This window comes from Rattus norvegicus, chromosome 3, assembly GCF_021556685.1.
Source record: "Rattus norvegicus strain SHRSP/BbbUtx chromosome 3, alternate assembly SHRSP_T2T, whole genome shotgun sequence".
NCBI lineage: Eukaryota > Metazoa > Chordata > Mammalia > Rodentia > Muridae > Rattus > Rattus norvegicus.
Window position 1 is genome coordinate 163020704 of NC_141536.1, and position 19131 is coordinate 163039834.

At 49.2% G+C, this 19131-nt stretch overlaps 2 protein-coding genes across 2 annotated transcripts; one reads left to right on the top strand and one right to left on the bottom strand.

Moving 5' to 3' along the window:
• Nucleotides 1-4590: 4590 nt before the first annotated feature.
• Tubb1 (tubulin, beta 1 class VI) lies at nt 4591-13942 on the top strand. The gene is given in 4 exon segments (NM_001431729.1): nt 4591-4697; nt 10065-10173; nt 10858-10968; nt 11067-13942. Coding segments are annotated over 4 exon segments (1359 nt in total). The 5' UTR covers nt 4591-4640; the 3' UTR covers nt 12149-13942.
• Nucleotides 13943-15556: 1614 nt separating this feature from the next.
• Nucleotides 15557-18459, bottom strand: Atp5f1e (ATP synthase F1 subunit epsilon). Its single transcript, NM_139099.2, has 3 exons — nt 18367-18459; nt 16958-17084; nt 15557-15708 (listed from the first exon to the last, which is right to left on the bottom strand). Exons 1-2 carry the CDS (start codon nt 18396-18398, stop codon nt 16961-16963), a joined length of 156 nt encoding a protein of 51 aa, NP_620799.1. The 5' UTR covers nt 18399-18459; the 3' UTR covers nt 15557-15708; nt 16958-16960.
• Nucleotides 18460-19131: the final 672 nt, after the last annotated feature.

Consider the following 19131-nt stretch of genomic DNA (forward strand, 5'->3'; position numbering starts at 1 on the left):
GGGTGAAATCAACGAGTCTTCTGAGTACTTGGGTACATTTCATCTGCTAAGTGGGAGTCTGGGAGTTGTGTGTGACCCCTGGGGGACAGCTCCCAGGGGGGAAGTCTGGAAGTGGCTGATTGGGGTCTTCGTGTGACACTGCTCTTTTCTTATCTTCTAGGTTCCATTCCCATAATAGATCCCAGAGTCATCCCGGAAAAGGCTTGCTACAGCCATCGTCTTGTGGCCCGATGATTGCGAGCCTGCGGGGGGAAGGTGCTGCCTGTTTCGTGTTTAGGAATCTCAGTGACTCTGAGTCCCACCTTGCATGCTAAACAGAGCCACCTCTCCTGCCCTCTGTGCCCCCCGGGAGCAGCATCAGGTGAAACTTTGCACCTGAACTCAGTCGTTGCTAACCTGACCTTGCCTTATCCATTCTCACGGGGCCAGAGAATGACTTTGTCATTCGTCACAGAGGGCCACTCTTCCCCACTCGCCACAGTTCAGGGCGAAGGGGTCAGACCTGAGAGTGACATGGCGCTCTCGGGGGACGCTGCTCACCTGCATCTTGAACGGGGAGCTTCCATCCGTCTGAGAAGCTGCCCCACGTTTCCCCAGTTGACTGTCAGTTGAAAGTCCTTTCCCTGAGAGAGCAGGTCCTTCTCATAAGCAAGGACCTGAGAGATGACGGGCTAAGTTCTATGTGTGTATTCCCATCCCTGCCAGTGTAGCTCAATGCTCCATGCACCTGAGTGTCAGGGATGACCAGGAGGTTGTGTCCATGTGCGGTATCTATGCAGACAGCTGCATCTAGTCCTCCACGGAGTTTGAGAGGCCTCTGAGGTGTTGGGGTTGTTCCTACTGTTAACTCCTCCAAAGGGACTTGTGACTTTGAGACTGTTAATCCATTTTTTTCAGATGAAGATATTCTCAGTCTGGGAGAAGATGGGCCCCTCTCAGGGGCAGCTCTGGGGGCCTGCCAGCCCTCTCCTGCCCAGCATCTACCTCCGCCCCAGCCTTCTTGCAGTCAGCATCCAAAGTCAAGCACTGGACCGAGACTGAGTAAACACTGTTGATGATACAGGAATCAAAGCAAACAAGGACTCTCTTTTTGCCAACTGCCCCATTAACAGAAAAGCCTTTTAAGGCCCCATCTGGGAGTCAGGCATTCCCCTCCCTAAGCAAACTGAGATGACCAGGAGGAATGCGCTCGAGTGAGGGCTGCTCTGGGGGGACCCAAGCAAACTGCGTCCTGGTCATACTGTGAAGAATGAACACAGGGAGATCAAAAAGGATCCTTGGATCCAGTCCTGAGGTCCACACAGCAAGGCAGCGTGCAGCCACACGGGTCCCTTTCAAGGCTTCTGCTCAGAAGCCGGGGCTACCACCGACACGGCTTCCCACAATAGCACACTGTGGCTATTCCCCGCCCGGGTGAGACTTATGGCCAAGTTTCTTGGAACACTGTCTACTTTCAGCTTAGACCGCCTCTCGGTGGGTGGAGGAAGGTGTCCTTGAGCACGGTGTCTCTATCCACCATTGCAAGGGCACACTCTTGAAAGAACCCATTATGGGCTGGAAGGAAACCTGGACTCTGAGTCTGGCTACACAAGCTCACCCAACTGCTGGTGAGCTGCTGCTGGGGTCCCTGTTGTGTATCGGGCACTTGAGGGTCTCAAAGCCAACGTGGGGCCAACAGGCCAGGAGGGAAGGCATGCCTCTGAGTAATTAGCAAACAGCTGCCCATGGCCGCTGTGCACTTCTGTGCTCTAATCCTGAGGATGTGAGGGGCTTCGAGGACCCGGCAGCTGCCTCTCAGCCACCAGGGTTCCCAAAAGCAATCAAGAGTGAAGTGAGAGGGAGGCGAAAGGTTGCGCCGGCTTCTGAATGGACGCCACAGGCACTTATTAGATTAATTATGTTTTACAGATCGATTTTGTAAATCACGGGAGGCAGGTGCCACAGTGCATGCAGAAGTCAGAGGACAGTTTGTGGGAGTTGATTCTCTCCTACCGTATGAGGCCCTGGGGGTTGAGTTCACATTGACGAGCTCAGTGGAAGGCACCTATGCCTACTCGTCCATCTTCCTGGCTCTTACTTAATACCTTTGGAACACAACCTCACTATGTAGCCCACAGTGGTCAGCTCTAACTTATGGTAATCCTCCTGTCCCGGCTTCGCCAGATGACGGGATGACAGGTGTATACCAACACATCAAACTTGAGTGTATCTTTTCTCTCTCTCTTTTTTCTGCCCTTTCCATGTGTACGCATATGGGGTACATGTCTGTTTTCCTGTGTGTGGTTGTGCACGTGTGTTTGTGCACATAGATACCTGATCTTAGTATCAGGAATCTTTCTCCATTCTTCCGCCTTATTCTCTGAGACAGGGTCTCTCGATCAAACCCAGAGCTTACCAGTCTGGTTAGTCTTGCTAGCCAGCTTGCCTTGGGGATCCCCTATCTTCTTTTCAAGGCTGGAATTCCAAGTGGGTTTCCACACCCCACTGGCATTTTCCACGGGTTCTGGGGATCTGGTCCTCTGTGTATACAGCTCTCTAACTGCTTAGCTGCCTCCCGAGTTTTACACGCCCTCCTCATCCCTGCTGCTCTGTGGTTGGGACAAGTTCATCTGAGAATCTTGTGGTCAGCCAGACCTCTGAAGTAGGTCCCAAGGCTACAGAAAGGAAGCCCACACTGACTTTGTGGAGAGTCCCCTCTCTGGTGGCATCTTGACAACTTCGTTCAGTGCCTGTTGCATGTTGTCACTTCTGTAGTTTCATTAGACAGCCAGTGGCCAGCTCTCCGGTGGGATATCTCTTACCACTCAGGGACCACTACACCAAAGACAAAGCTAAGACCAAATGCAGATATGATATTCTGTTCAGTGTTCACAGTCTGCATTTGCATTTGTAAGCAATGCCAAGTTCCCCCTTTGTGGCAGCTCTGTCTTGTGCTGTGGAACCCTGCTGGGACTGGGGTCTGGGGGAATGGGCACCCTGGTCAGAATGTATTTAACCTGGCCCTCTGGAGACAAGGTCTTTTCCAGGGCCTCTCTTTGGTTTGGAGTCAAGCCTTTTCCACAGCTGATTCAACCCCTGTGGAGGGAGAGACTCATCTCCTCTCTGGGCCTTGTTAGTCACCTCCCTGTGCACTGGGGGCCCCACTGAGCCTAAGGACCCAGCCCCTTACACAGGCCCTGGGAAAATAGTGTCATGGTTTGTTCCCATCCGTGTAGGGATGAGTCTATGTGAGCAGGCAGCAGGGGCATGAACTTCCAGCCTTTGATCTAGCATGGTACTCCCTTGAGTCCACATCCCATGAGATGGGTTCTCTGGCCTGTTACAACATCAGGTTTCCCAGATCAAACTCTGGAAAAGGGGCTGAGACCAGGTAGCCCAGGTTGGCCTTGAACTCACTACGCAGCTGAGGACAATCTTAAACTTCTGATCTTCCTACCTCCACCCCCGTGTGCTAAGATTATAGATGTGCACCACAATGATCGTTTTATGCAGTGCTGGGGATCCAACTCAGGGCTTTATGCACACTAGGCAAGCACTCTACCAAACTGACCCGTAGCCCCAGTCCCACATTTTCTCTCTCAAAGGTGATTTATTTCTGTTTGAAAGATTTATTCTATTTTTAATTATGCATCTGCGTTTGTGTCTGAGAGCGGTGTGGGCACCTATGAGTGGCAGGTGCCTTCCGAGGCTGACGGTGTTGCATTCCCTGGAACCGGAGTTGCAGTTGGTTGTGAGCCTCCTGAACTGAGTGCTGAAAACCAAACTCTGGTCCTCGTGCTTAACCAAGCGCTCAGGACAAGACATCCGTGTCACCTTCTCAGCTTTTGCCAGGTATAAAAGGGAGCTTAATTTTATGACCATTTTACTGTTATAAGTAGTAGCTATTTTTTTTAATTCTTAGTTTATTTTAGTGTGTGTGTGTGTGTGTGTGTGTGTGTGTGTGTGTGTGTGTGTGTGTGTCTGCCTCACAGCCCATGTGTGGGGATCAGTTCTCTCCACTATATGGGTTTCCGGGATTGGACCCTGGTCATTGGGTTTCATGTCAGGTCACTTTACCAATGAACCATCTGGTCAGCCTAGTACTTGTTTTTACTATTAAAATTTGTAATTTTAGAATGTCCAACCACATTCCCGAGGCCCGAGGCTGGCTCCCAAATTGCTCTGTAGGCCATGTGGCTGAAGACAGCAAGGCAGGCCATAGATGGGCAAAATGGTGACTTGGATATGGAAAGCTCTTTTGGGGTGGGATCCAGTGGCCCCATTCACCCATAACTCATGGATGCACCCATAACTTGTGGATGTCAGTCAGTGACACTACCATAGCTCAGAGGCCATTGAGACCAGGTCTGTGAGAGGGGCCAGCTCCGGGTTCCAGCCACACAGAGGAAGCCTCAGTTGGATGCATATCTAGGAAATGACTGAGCACAACTCAGGAGAGGAAAGTGCCCCCTCTTACCCTGACAGTGGAAAGCAGGGAAGGCCTGGGGTGGGGCCTTCAGCCAGACACGCCCTCAGGCCAATTGGGAGAGCAGCTGGGTGGGCTGGTCCCACCAAGACCATGAAACTGCACCCAGCTCTCACTGGTGACCCAGGCTCTTCCAGACTCTTCGACCTAACTGACCCTTGGGTTCAAGGCTAGGATGCGGGAAATCGTGCACATTCAGATTGGCCAGTGTGGCAACCAGATCGGAGCCAAGGTAAGTAAGGGCAGAGCAAACCAGCTTGGTGCCCAACCAACATACACTCAGGTCCCTGGGAGGAAGCTGGGCCTCTCAGGTTTGCAAATACTTGCTAAATGGGTGGCTTATTAAAGAAGGTCTTTTAGCAAAACTATTAGAGTTAGAGTGTTAATTAATGTTAATCTTGCCTGTAATTACACATGTAAATGGGTATAGGAGCCATTTTGCTTTTAGTGTTTTAAAATGAGCTTTCCTCATCTAAACCCAGTAATTTGTTTCAAGCATTTTCTGAAGCTTTTTGGGAAATTTTCTTAATTTAAATTGTGTTTATTATAATTGTGTGTGTGACTATGTATGTTTGTGGTGGTGGTGGTGGTGGTGGTGGTGGTGGTTGTGTGTGTGTGTGTGTGTGTGTGTGTGTGTGTGCGCGTGCGCACACACTCGCTTGCTCATGCACTCCTGCAGGTATGGCATCCCAGCATACATTTGGAAGTCAGAAGACAATTTTCCCAGGTGGTCCTTTCCTTCCACTGTGGGTCCCTGAGATTCGACTCAGGTCATTAGGTTTGACCACAAGCTTCTTTTCCTTGTTAACCATCAGCAGAAGCAGGGCTTTAAAATGTTTTTCTTAATTTGAATTATTTATTAGAGAGTGTGGGTGCCAGTTGTGTATTTATGGTGATCACTGCACAGCCTGCTGGAGCTGGTTCTCTCTTTGCATTATAAAGAATTGAACTCAGGTCTTTAAAGATTGCTGGCCAGCTCCCTTTCCCTGCTGAGCCATCTCCTCAGCCTTACCAGAAGGTTTTTCTGTTTGTTTGTTTTTGTTTTTTGTTTGTCTGCTATGTCACTGTGTTGTCTTTCATCCCCAAAGTTCCTCTAAAAACTCATTCTTTGGCAATTTTACACATACTTATTGCTTAGATCCACCAGGACTATCTACCTCCTACCAGTTTCCCTAGACAGTCTCTCTAATACATCCATATCCTCCTCTTCCTCTTCTCCTTCTTCTCCTTCTTTGTCTCTCTGTCTTTCTCTGTTCTGTCTGCCTCTCTCTCTCTCTCTCTCTCTCTCTCTCTCTCTCACACACACACACACACACACACACACACACACACACACTTTATAATTCATGGAGTCCCCTCAGTGCTGCCTGCTGGACTACTGAGGAATCTTGGCTTGAGCCGGTACAGGCAGCCACAGATTCTGTAAATTATTGAGTGCCATGGTCAGCCCATGTCTGGAAGACGTCTCCCAGCACTCCCCCAAGTCTCCGCCTCTCGAATCTTTCTGCTCCCTCTTCCTCACTGTTCAGTGAGCCATGATGGGTCAGGTAGAGTCTACGCTTATGGTACAAAGAAACTTAATATGCGATAGAAAATTAAAGTGACAAATACAGAGATAAGTAATTAAAACATTCTGGTATACGCATAAGTTCTCCTCTTTACTTCCTTTCTCCTGCTGCAATTCTGAGTGAGGCTCTTGACTCCTTCCCCTGTGCAAAGCCAGGAAGGCAGGGCCTGGAAGCTAGGATCTGCACTCCTAATTTTAAGACCAACAATGGATTTGAAGCATCTGTGGAGAGAGCTCACTGTGCTAATTGGAAATTATTTTTATGTGTATGAATTATGTGTTTAAAAACACCACCATTAGAGACCTTTGTTTCTTCATACCACCCTCACGAACACAGTCAAAAGGGTGGGAGGACCAGGGCCCGCGAGATAGTTCAGTGGGTAAAGAAACTTGCTGCCAAACCTTAGGACCTGAGTGTGACCCTCAAGACCCGTATGGTAAGAGAGCATAGACTCCTACAAACTACTCTCTGACCTCCACTTTTGTGCTGTGGCACGTGTGTGCTCTCCACCCGCATACATAAATCAACGTACAAGACACATTTTTAAAGGGAAGGAATCTCCAAATACCTACAGGGATTCACCTGACGTGCACATATATGAACACAGTTGTGTCCTGTTCGTTATGAATTCAGTGAACTATCATGTAGCTCTAAAAAGAAAGATACAATGAAAAACTTTTGGGCACAGTAAAATGTATGCTACATGAAGCTTTCCCTGTCGTTCTTTGCGTGCAAATTCAGTAGTAGTGAGTATGTTGTATTAAACCCCCCCCCCAATCGAAATAAACGGCATACTGCAAAATAAACGTATGAACTGCAAACTCTGCCCCGCTCACACAACTGTATCTTTCACTGTCTTCCCTGACAACCGCCTTTCCACCTCAGGTCTTTGTGCACGGCTGCCCTTCCAGGCACCTTGAGGGGATCCATGTGCTAGCAGGGGCAAACCCCGCCCCTCATTTTGAGTTGGGCAGTAGCTGTAGCTCACTGTGTGTTCGGACCACATAGTGTTTGACCCAGGGATGGACGCTGGCCTCCTCTACTGTAGGGAATGCAGCTGGGAAAACCTGAGGGCCTTTCCACTCTCCTAATTTTCTTGTCTACGATTACATCGTTAATCAAATCTGTGCTGTATCTTTAGTACGTTCCTTCACACCAAGTCCCTATTACCCTTTTACTCCCCCACTTTTATCTTGTATATGCATACGTTATTCTATATGACTATATACACAAATGGGGGAAAACATATTTGTCTTTCGGAGACTGGCTCAGTCCTCACAATTATCTCCGGCTTCGACCATTTTCCAGTAAGTGACAAAACTTGGTTCTTTGAGGCTGAAAAATAAAAACCCCACTGTGTATAGTCGTGTTTCCTATCCGATACTTCACTTGGGAGACTGCAGAGTAAGTTCCATTCCTTAGCTCTGACCAACGGTGTACAATCTACACGGATGCGCAAGTGTCTCTGTGCTGTGTTGACTTGGAGGCCTTTGGGTGAGTGAACACCCGGGAGAGCGAGGGCTGGGTTGCCTTGAACTGCAGGTTTTGGAGTCTAGGGCAAACACTATTGCTGCCTGAAAAGCATCAGTCACCCTTACGTACCACAGGAGTCCGGTCAGACCTTTGTAATCACCAGAGTAGTGGGGGTGGGGAGGGCTAGGGAGACTGCGCTGACCTTAGGTGATAAGGTGGGGAGAGGCCTGGCGGAGGAAATGAACGGAAAGATATGGGATGGTCCGCTCCTGCAGCCTTCCGGGTTGTACCATCTGGTGGGTGGAGTCCCAGCAATGAATTCCTCTGGTGGGCGGAGTCCCAGCAATGACTTCCTCTGGTAGGCGGGGTCCCAGCATTGACTTCCTGTTGTGCCTTTAAGAATCGCAAGAAATGGGGCTGGGGATTTAGCTCAGTGGTAGAGCGCTTACCTAGGAAGGGCAAGGCCCTGGGTTCGGTCCCCAGCTCCAAAAAAAAGAACCCCCCCCCCCAAAAAAAAAGAATCTCAAGAAATATTGTAGGCTGAAGAGATGGCTTACCTGAAAGAACTCTTGCCTTGGAAGCATGAAGACCTGAGTTTAAATCCCAAACACCCATATCGGGGAGTGGGGGCAGGTTAACGGTCACAGGTTTGGATCAAAATCAATGAACTCCAGTTCAGTGAGCAACTCGGTCTTTAAAAGTAAGGGTAAGGGTGACGGAGGAAACCACCGGGCCTCGACCTCTGACCTTCACGCGCACGTCCTAGCAAGTGTATGTGCACCTACAGGCATGAGTGCACACAGTCATGTGCACATACATAAGACACATTTCATCTCCATCATCTCATAACTTCCTCGAACTTCCTCCCCCGCTCTGTAAAGCCCATTCTAGCACAGTGCATTCTTATCCAGAGGTGTGGCCGAAGCAGAGGTGCTGCTCACAGAGTAGGCTTGGGGAGTTTATTACCCTTGGAGGTTTTGGACTCGAGGGGATGTGTTTTCCATTGTGCTTTAATATGAGAGCTTTTCTGAATGGCCTAATGAGACCATTCCAGTAGTTCCCTATGTTAATAGATGCTGTGGGCTGGCAAGATGGCTCAGCTGGTAAAGGTGCCACCGAGACTTGAGCTCCATCCTGGGGGCCTACCTGGTTGAGAGGCCTCACTACCACTGATTGTTTTTGCACACATCAGCCAACACACATGGAAAAGTAATGAATGAATGCAAAAATAATGAAATGCTTTTTTAAAGTATAGAATAGAGTTTATTCAGGGCATGGAGAGGGGAGTTAAGTAGTGGGGGGGGAGAGAGAGAGAGAGGAAGAAGAGGAGGAGGAGGAAGAGGAGTAGAGGTGTAGAGACCAGCCATGAGCATGTGGAGAGAAGGGGGGAAGGGAATGGGGAGAGAAGGCACAAAGTGGGTGGGGTAAGAGGGGAAGAGCAAGAGTAAAATGCTTTCTTTACTCAGCAGGGTATGATGGCACATCCCTTTTAAGCCAGCACGCAGGAGGCAGAGTCAGATCTCTGTGAGTTTGTCAGCCTGGTCTACATGACAAGTTGCAAACCAGCCAGGGACACACAGTAAGAGTCTATCTCAAAAAAAAAAAAAATGCTGTATGCATGATTGGAAACGTAGACTATTCCAAGACAACACTATACCTAATTCTGAATTGGAATTAGGTTGGATGGTCAAAACACAATACGTCAAATTGTGCAGAAGGGCCCTGGTTGAGGGCTTTTGGAGTGAATTTCATGAAGGAAAACTTCCCAAAGCGGAGAGGAGACACTGTTGTGAAATAAATAAGAATTCAGTTTGTTCTCATTTCCTGAGATCAACACTTCTCCAGCTCAGACTGAGGCAAGGTGAAGTTCCAGCTCCCTCAACTGAAGTGAGATTCTAAAAGGACCTGCTCTAACGAACTGGGGTTAACAGCAAAATTCAATGTAATGCTATGTGTGTCTGATGTTTCACTTCAGGAGCTCAGATGGATCTAGCACAGCCTTCTTAGTCACACACAGTGAAAGAGGACGTGTTGGGCAGGATCAGGTAGCCTCCAGGCCACCCATTCCCTCACAGGGGCCAACTCTCCCTTTCAATGACTTTTCTTCTCACTACATCTATCTGTCTGTCTGCCTATCAATCATCTATTGATCTATCTATCTATGTATGTATCTATCACCTATCTCTGTATCTCTGTATCTCTGTATCTATGTATCTATCTATGTATCTATGTATCTATGTATCTATCTATGTATCTATGTATGTATCTATGTATGTATGTATGTATGTATGTATGTATGTATCTATCTATCTATCTATCTATCTATCTATCTATCTATCTATCTATCTATGTGTGTTGGTGTGCATGCCCATGCAAAAGGGTGTACACATGCTGTGGTGTAAGTGTGGTGGTCAGTGGACAATTTGGGGGTAGTTGGTTCTCTCCTGCCACCACGTGGGGTCACAGGGATCAAACCTAGGTGGTCAGCCTTGGTGGCAAACACCTTTCCTGGCTCAGCTCTTCAGCCTGTGGACTGACTTTATTCTCTCTGCCTGCAGTTCTGGGAGGTGATCGGGGAAGAACATGGGATTGACTGCGCTGGGAGCTACTGCGGGACTTCAGCCCTTCAGCTGGAGAGAATCAGCGTTTACTACAACGAAGCCTACGGTAGGGCTGCCTGCCTGCTGGGTGAGCTCTGGCCTGCCATCTGGGCAGCCTAGGTAGAGAGATGACCCTAGTGTGAAAGAACGAAGTCCCAACAAGGAACAACAGGTGGGCAGGCATGCAGGGCTTTGGAGTCTGCACGGCAAGTGGCCCACTCCAGTTGCAAGGGGCAGGGTGAGAAGGCGTTCAGCCACATTAGCCAGCTATTCCCCCACAGGAAGGGCAAGAAGCCATGTTCTTGGTGAGACAATGAGCCAGACACACAGGAAAGAGAGGAGCAGAGTTTTCGAAAGGTATTTTTACAGGCTCATATCATGGTGGGCTGGGTCAGATATGGTCATAGATATTAAGATGTCTACTTAACCTCTTCTCTTGCTCTTTCCTCTCTGTCCCTTCTCTCCCATTCCCCTCGCCCCTCTCTCTCCACATGGCCAGCCTCTACTCTTCTCTGTGTCTCCTCTGTCTGTCTGTCTGTCTGTCTGTCTCTCTCTCTCTCTCTCTCTACACACACACACACACACACACACACACACACACACACACACTACTATATATTCTATACTAAAAACGAAAGAAAGAAAGAAAATGTCTGTTTACTAAAGGCCTCCGTGTAGAATGCTCGTGGTTTTGGACCAGCATACCAAGGATCCATTTCACCTGCTGACTTGTTCCGACTAATCTGCACAGGTAAGAAGTACGTGCCCCGAGCTGTCCTTGTGGACCTGGAACCTGGGACAATGGACAGCATCCGATCCAGCAGATTGGGAATCCTCTTTCAGCCTGACAGTTTTGTTCACGGTAGGCTTTTTTCCAGAAGCTTCTACCAGGAAGAGCTGGATGTCTTCCAGTGGTTCTCATCTTACCTTTCCCCCCTCCCATATTTCTCCTGCTCATAGGTAACTCTGGTGCTGGTAACAATTGGGCCAAGGGCCACTACACAGAGGGAGCGGAGCTGATCGAGACGGTCATGGATGTGGTGAGGAGAGAGAGCGAGAGCTGCGACTGCCTGCAAGGTTTCCAGATCGTGCACTCTCTGGGTGGAGGCACAGGCTCAGGCATGGGCACCCTGCTCATGAACAAGATCAGGGAGGAGTACCCGGATCGGATCCTTAATTCCTTTAGCGTCATGCCGTCCCCCAAGGTGTCAGACACCGTGGTAGAGCCCTACAACGCGGTGCTCTCCATCCACCAGCTGATAGAAAACACAGATGCCTGCTTCTGCATCGACAACGAAGCACTCTACGATATCTGTTTCCGCACCCTGAGGCTGACCACGCCCACTTACGGGGACCTCAACCACCTGGTGTCCTTGACCATGAGTGGGATCACGACCTCACTGCGTTTTCCGGGCCAGCTTAATGCAGACCTGCGCAAGCTGGCAGTGAATATGGTGCCCTTTCCTCGTCTTCACTTCTTCATGCCTGGCTTCGCTCCACTCACAGCCCAGGGTAGCCAGCAGTACCGAGCCCTCTCAGTGGCGGAGCTCACCCAACAGATGTTCGATGCCCGCAACATCATGGCTGCCTGTGATCCTCGCCGTGGCCGCTACCTGACTGTGGCTTGTATCTTCCGGGGTAAGATGTCCACCAAGGAAGTGGATCAACAGCTGCTGTCCATTCAGACAAGGAACAGCAACTGCTTTGTGGAATGGATCCCCAACAATGTCAAGGTAGCTGTGTGTGACATCCCACCCCGGGGACTGAACATGGCGGCTACCTTCCTGGGTAACAATACAGCCATTCAAGAGCTCTTCACCCGGGTCTCTGAGCACTTCTCAGCCATGTTCAGGAGGAGAGCTTTTGTGCACTGGTACACCAGTGAAGGGATGGACATAAGTGAGTTTGGGGAAGCGGAGGCAGACATCCTCGACCTGGTGTCCGAGTACCAACAATTCCAAGATGTCCGAGCAGGGCTAGAGGACATCGAAGAGGGTGGGGAGGAGGAGGCAGAGATGGGGGCAGAAGACAAAAACCATTAGCTAGGAGAGAAGCTAGAAGGCAGCCACTTTCAGAAGTTTCTCCAAAGATCTGTGGCTGTCCTGAAGCCCTTAGGGCCCTCATCCCTCACCTCGGCATAGCAGTGAGAGCAGCAAGGCTTTCGCCCACAGTTCCTAGACAGGACTTGATAGTCAAATGCACATTGTTCCTTCTTTCTTTCTTTCTTCCTTCCTTCCTCCCTCCCTCCCTCCCTCCCCCCTCTCTTTCTTTCTTTCTTTCTTTCTTTCTTTCTTTCTTTCTTTCTTTCTTTCTTTCTTTCTTTCTTTCTTTCTTTTCCGGAGCTGGGGACCAAACCCAGGGCCTTGCGCTTGCTAGGCAAGCGCTCTACCATTGAGTTAAATCCCCAACCCCCTTTCTTTCTTTTTAAATAGCAAGTGAATTTACTGTAGGGAGCCCTACTTATTTATTTTTTTTTTTTACGAGCTGTAGCATAGACATGCAGACGAAGTGTGCAAGTTTGCCAGGAGCCCTGTAGCAGCGTTGCTGGGTATCCAGCACCCAGGGCAGCTGGGGTGCTTCAGAGTCCTCGTTCACAAAGCTGTCTGAACAGCGTGTGGGAGGTTCAGGGCCAACGGAAGCACGAGTCCGCCTCCGTGGTCAAGCCGCGTGGGCCTTATGCACCACTCGACAGGCTGACTGGAAAAAGACAAAGGGAGTCTGGAAAAACCACATCTCTCCCGTCGGCTCCCACCGTCCAAAAGACCATCAAGAGCGAGGCATTCCAGTCCGCGGGCCTTTGTTTCTCAGTAACCAGCTTCCAACCTATTTCTCCGTGTCTTCTTATTAGAACGAGATGCCAGTAGTTCGCTAATGATTGTCCTTGGTTTTCCTCTTAACGGCCGAGAATGTCCTTTTCACTTTTCGCTCACTCCCCGCCCCCTGAAGCTGCTGTACAGACTCTCCGCTCTCTGGAAAGGGCACGAGGCATGCTCAGCAACCGTCTGAAGGCAGGAACGTAGCCGCGATGCCGCAGCGTCCTCCTTGGTGACAGTGGACACGGACGGTCTCATTAGGGAACTTTTATAGTTCAGATTAATTTGCAGAAGTTGCCATAGACATTAGCAGGATGACACAGCCTTGTAATGCCACATTCATTATAGCAGGACTGAGCACGCGGGCGCCTCTTACAGTTACCTAGGTCTGAGGTGCACAGGGTCTTTGTGATCCGCTGAAATTATCCAGCTCTCCTGTCTGACCTTCTAAAGGGAGTTATTTGCGTGAAGCTGGAGTCTCACGTCTCGGTTTGTCTCCAGGACGCTGGGGATGGAAGGCCTTGGGATGTGCTAGGCAAGTCCTCTGTCACCAGCTGTTCCCTTGGGCTTCAGTTTATGATCATCGACGATAAGGCAGCAGGTGGAGGCACTCTCTTCGTATGTGCGCTGTGAGGAAATGCTTAAAGTGAGAAAACCAGGCCCTATTGTTGCTATGACTTGCCAAGCTCCTGTTCATACGATTGAAAAAAGCGCCAAGTCTTTTTAAATACTTTCCGCTTTGGTGTGGACTGAGAAACAGTAGCTTAAGTGAGATACGCGCACCTCTCCACTCCTGGATAAACTTCCTTATAGTTCACGACTCTGCGGGTGTCAGCCCCACGCTTAACCTGGACGCTTTCACTGCAAACCTCAAAAGGTAATTACATATGTGCAAAAAAAAAAAAAAAAAAAGACTGTAATTCTTTTGAAAAAAATTTTTTTTTGCTTTTTAAGACTGTGAAGACTTCCGTTTGTTCACTAATAATCACTAAAATGCAAATAAACTCCACTTTAAATGACTAAGTCATTTTATCTCAGACTCCTTTTCTTGGAGCCCCACCGCTCAGACTGATGCATCTCACCTCCTGTTCTATAAGGCGCGGGTAGATTGAATCACCAGCTGACTAAAATGCCCAGGGACACCTGGTCCCTTCAGTCATATGGTTGCCATGGTGACGTTGATGCAGCTCAAATCAACAGGAGTCAGTTTCAAAGCTCCCCGGATCCCTTTGTTTTGCACATAAGGACACATTTCTGCCTCTGATACTAGTTAGTCACATGCTGATAAGGGGCTGGATTGCCTCCTATCTTGGCAAGTTGTCCTGTGTTACCCTGAGGGGCTGGGTCTGAGTCTGTTTGATCCTGGTGTTAATTCAGTATTTTTGTTGGATCAGCTGGACTCTCATTTGGTTGTATTTGTTACTTTAATCCATAATTTCTGAGCCTCACCTCTAGTCATCTCTCTGGCTCCCTTAATAAATGACTCCCTAAGCTGGAGTTACTTAGCTCTTTGCTTAACCAGGTGTTAAGAAGGCCTCTGAATCTGCTGCCCTCATCCCTGGTCATGGGAAATGCTTCCTGGGACCTTAACCTAGGGGAAGGTGGTAGAGAGATGAGTGCTATAAGTCCATCAGAGGACTTCGGAATCTGGGCAGACACCAGGGCTCCTAATCTTTCAATCTGCTGGTCAGCCTTGAGCTGAGAATCCAGTAAGACCCAGATGTGAAGTGTACCGAGGGCAGGAAGTCAGCCCTAGGGGTTGAGAACAGAGAGGCTTTCTCCCTCTTCTGTCTTCAGCCTCAGTTGAAGCAGCAAGCTGAGCAGGGGGAGGGGTGTGTTCTAGTCATTTTCCTGCTCTAAACTTTTCAGTGGTTCTGCTCAGCCAAGAGTGGCCATGTTCCAAAGAAAGGCAAGAACAAAACACTTCATTCCTGAACATTTAATGAATGAATGGCCACCCAAATATCATCAGACTGCCCTAATCACTGTGCCTAGACTGGTCATTAAGAGTTGCAGGTTTTAATTGTGGTTCAGCCATCGACACAGGACACAAGGTATTGACCAGCTCTGACTCATTCCCAGTGAGAAAGGCGCCCAGAAAATACAGATTAATAGAAGTGGACAACACTTTGTCTAGATAAACTCTGATGTTAATGGCTCTGCTCCACAGGTTGCGGGAGGTTTCAGCTGGGTTACCACCTAATTGGAACCACCTAGAACCACTGCTTCAATGTGAATGCCATTCAGGGACTAGGAACAACACTGTCAGGGGCATAACACACCATAGGAGAAGCTGCTAGTAGCTAGCAGAAATCTTTCCTAAAATGGATTTCTCCTGGGCTTCGCCTACTGTAGCAGGACCCACCTCAGGAAGATCACCTGCTAGTTATTAGCTTCTCCTATGATAGCTCCTGACACGACACAACCTCCACGACAGTGCCGAATTTTCACCCATTACTGCCTCGACAAACGGAACGTTCACTTTGACACGTGTAAGCAGGGGTCCCTATAGTCCATGGTCAGTAGGTATCAAGCCCTTCCCTCCTTTTATAAACTCCTGGTTCCAATGGTCAAACTGACATCACTATGTGGAAAATTCCTATTACAAAAAAAAAAAGTAGACCAGAACAAAGCACAGCCGAGAGTGAACCGTGTTAATTTATTGGCATAGTCAATTCATCAACAAGATGGGTGTCTGTCTCCAGGAGGTACGGCTGACCTCCATCTGCCGGAACAGGTGCCCACATGCTTCACCTGGAAGACTCCGCACGTCAGGCTTCAGTCAGGCTCTAGGAAGTAAAAAGAAAACACAACAGTTGCTAGTCTGCTATGGCTCCCTCACACTCACCACGCCCAAGAGAAGCTTGCATCTGCCTGCAGCCGACTGTGGCAGCGACCCACAGGGGCCCTGAACTTTCGATAGGCACATCCTTGAGTCAATCACTGTGGTGACAGAAAAAGCCTTGTCCTCAAGATACTATGACCCTCTTCCCACTTCCCAACATGCTGGGTTCTCCCTGTTATAGAGATGCCTGGCCAAACCAAGGCTCTGACAAAGGCCCAGGAGTAAGGCTAAGGCTATCATGGTGTGACCTCGGGCAGGTGAGGGGGTGGCCTCACTCAGCTCTGTGGTGAGAAATCAGCCCAACAGAAATCAGGTGTTTCTGGTCCAAATTCTGAGATTAGACAGACTCCAGGAAAGGGGCGCCATTCACAACCCTGCATGTCCAGGTTCAGAGTGAGATGTCTGCTCATTCGAGATGAAGATGGATGGAGAGTACTTAGGGAGGAGCTTCAGTCAGGCTCAGAGCACAGGGTCATGGGCTATGCTACTGCAGAGTCGACGCTTTTCCAAAGCAAGAAAGTGAAATCTCAGGAACGTCTCTCTGATACCTTGAGGTGCTTATCTTTGAAATAACAATGTAAATGAAGTAGCTGGGAGATAGAAATCAGTCTGGAGAACTTCAGTCTGGGTTCACTGAACTACCTCACCCTGGCAACTTCTTACACCCCCAACACCTCTGCACAGGTAAAACGAGCCGGCCTCCCTGACCCCATAAGGAACTCAGTAGCACAGGACTCACCTGGGGTTAGAAGCCCTTCCTGCCCGGATGCTCTGGGAGAAGGGATGCATGAGGACACTAGCAGATATGGGGGAGAAACATGGGAAGCACTGCCATCCGAGTCTCATGCTCCAGACCGTCACATAACTCCAATAGCAATTACAGAGTGGGGAGGGGGCCTAGCCTCCCAATTACTTGATTTTTGTGCAGATAAATGAACCAGGTTTAATTAAAATAAGATGGCTTTCTATCTCAGGGTTGCTAACTACACTGAAAATCAATGTGCCAATTATTCTGCTCATCGGGGCTGCACAGGGCTCTCCTTCCTCATGCCAGGAGACGTCTACCACCCCCACACTTGGAATCATCACCCCAGTAACCCGCATACAAATCTACCCGAAGAGGGGCAGACACTCAAAGTAAAGTTTTTGAGTTCTGGTTTTACGGAACTCTAGGACTTGAAGAGGCGACTCACCGGCTACTCCTTCTTTATTTTCACTGTTTTTATGCTGGTGCCCGAAGTCTTCTCAGCGTTCGCTTTGAACTCAGTCTTCAGGGCATCCCTCACTGCTTTTGCACAGATCTGGGAGAACCGGATGTAGCTGGCAAAGTGAGAGAGGATATGGCTGGTTACCAACAGCTAGATGGGTGGTGTCATGAGGTGTGATACCCTGGTTTTCTTTCCACGCTCTGAATTTTGGTTGGTTACTCACTACGGTAAAACTGGACGGAAAACCGGGCAATATCAAATAGAATCTATGCAAAGGGAACATGTCCCCCAGATTAGCTGGTGCTTGGCTGGGAGATCACAATTCTTCTTGGCAGTGTTACCTTTTTAGGACGCAGTAATTAAAAATGAAGTGTTTGTTATTTTAAAGTCCCACAGTGAAGGAAAGGTTCCTCAGCCCATTTCTGTATTTGTTTTAATTACAGTATTCCTAATGTATATTTGTGTGTAGGAAGGCTATTTTGAATTAAAAAGTGATTGATATGGTCAATAATTTAAAGGTGTTGCTGAAAATACTGGATTTTTGCCTCCTGTCTATCAGTGGAAACACCTCCTACCCAAGGTTTCCAAACTCAACCAGAAGTTCTTGGAGAACATTGACAGGATTCACCTGTCAACCTTTTATTATCCCAAAAGATGTCACTTTTCACACTTTTTGAAACCAGAGATGGGGTAGAGGCTGTCTGCTTCCCCTGCTTTAAATTTGTTTGGGGTTTAACTTTTCTGTTCCTAACGCACCTCCAAGACAACAGAGTAAAAATTGCTACCCTGCAAGGGGCTGGGCAGAGGAAAATGAAGTGATGGACGCCCAGGGAGATAGCTTAATAAGTGGCATCTACTGTGACCCTACCATCCTTTTGTTCTCCACAACTTGGTTTGAACTCTGTCAGGGCACTGAGCCTTCAGACACTCAGGAAGGTGTTCCTCCACCCAGTAGACTAACAAAGTGTACTACCTGGAGCATGGGAACCATGCATCACTCCTAGACCCACAGCTCCCACCCATCATAGGGTGGGTGCCCACACGGGCTCCTGCAGGGCTCTCCACAGTTTAGAGGGATTTCACCTTTCTTCACGACTGGGAAAGGTCACTACGGTCACACTTGAAAAATGAGCTTGCGCGCCCCTCCCTCTGTGCAGGTGAGGAAGGCCAGTGTCAGTGGAAGCCCTGTGCACTTGGCCGTCAAGGCGACCATGAGGGTTCTGTAGGTTTCCTCCAGCGAGGAGCGGCCACCTCTGTTTGGGGTCCATGACCCCATGACCCCGCGGCGTGCCTTGTCCACCGCGACGCCATCTTGGCGGGTGGCCGCGTGGCTTGGCCGTCTCCCGCGGCCTGCTGACGGCCGGCCGGGCTTTCCCAATGCTTCCCGGGAGTACCTGAGTCCAGCCTGTCGCCAGTACGCCACCATGGTGTCTCGAGCGGGGCGTGTCAGGCAGAACCGCTGGGTCGCTTCAGAGTAGCCTGAGCCCGGACCGGCAGCAGGAAGGTCAGGCCTGGGTAGCGGAAGGGGTGGGGTACGCGGACCTGCCAGTCAGTGCCTCGCCCCGCCCTCCCAAGGCCAGGAGCCAATAGGAGCGCCAGTCGCGCCTTGTTCATTGGCCGAGCGGCTACCGGAAACTGCGGTCGTAGGGATACCTGGGAAAGTGAGGCAGCTGCATGCCGGTCACCTTCCCAGGTGCAGCGGGCAGAGGGCGGGGCCTCCTCGAGCCGGTGCTGAGTGACAGCGAATGTTCCTATCCGCATGTACACATGCTGGATTCCATTAGTGCTCAAGCAGTACTCGTGAAGGAACCACATTGCAAAGTCAAAAATTTACATACTTAAAAAATGATCAGGGCATCGGGCCCTTTCCGGGGCAGGTGTAACTCTTAGGAACCGTACCCGACACTTCGTCCAACAATGTTTAGCTGGAATTAACACACCACTTGTCAAAAGTATTTGTTTTTTTTCTTCCTTTTTAAATCTGCTTTTACAAAAGTCCAAAGAATTCTTAAACTGAGCAACTTTTTAAAGTAGGAAGCCAGGAATTTGAAGTTGTGGTTTTGTATGCATGCTAACTGTCTCTACAAGAAAACCCAACTAGTAGCCCACCCCATAAAAGGCAATAACTATTCACCCAGACAATACTGTACATGGCAAAC

Coding starts and splice junctions, on each gene's coding strand:
- Atp5f1e (NM_139099.2), bottom strand. CDS start 18,398: ATGGTGGCGTACTGGCGACAGGCTGGACTCAG. Junction 17,085..18,366: donor TGGCGACAGGCTGGACTCAG/GTACTCCCGGGA, acceptor TCACTTTGCCAG/CTACATCCGGTTCTCCCAGA.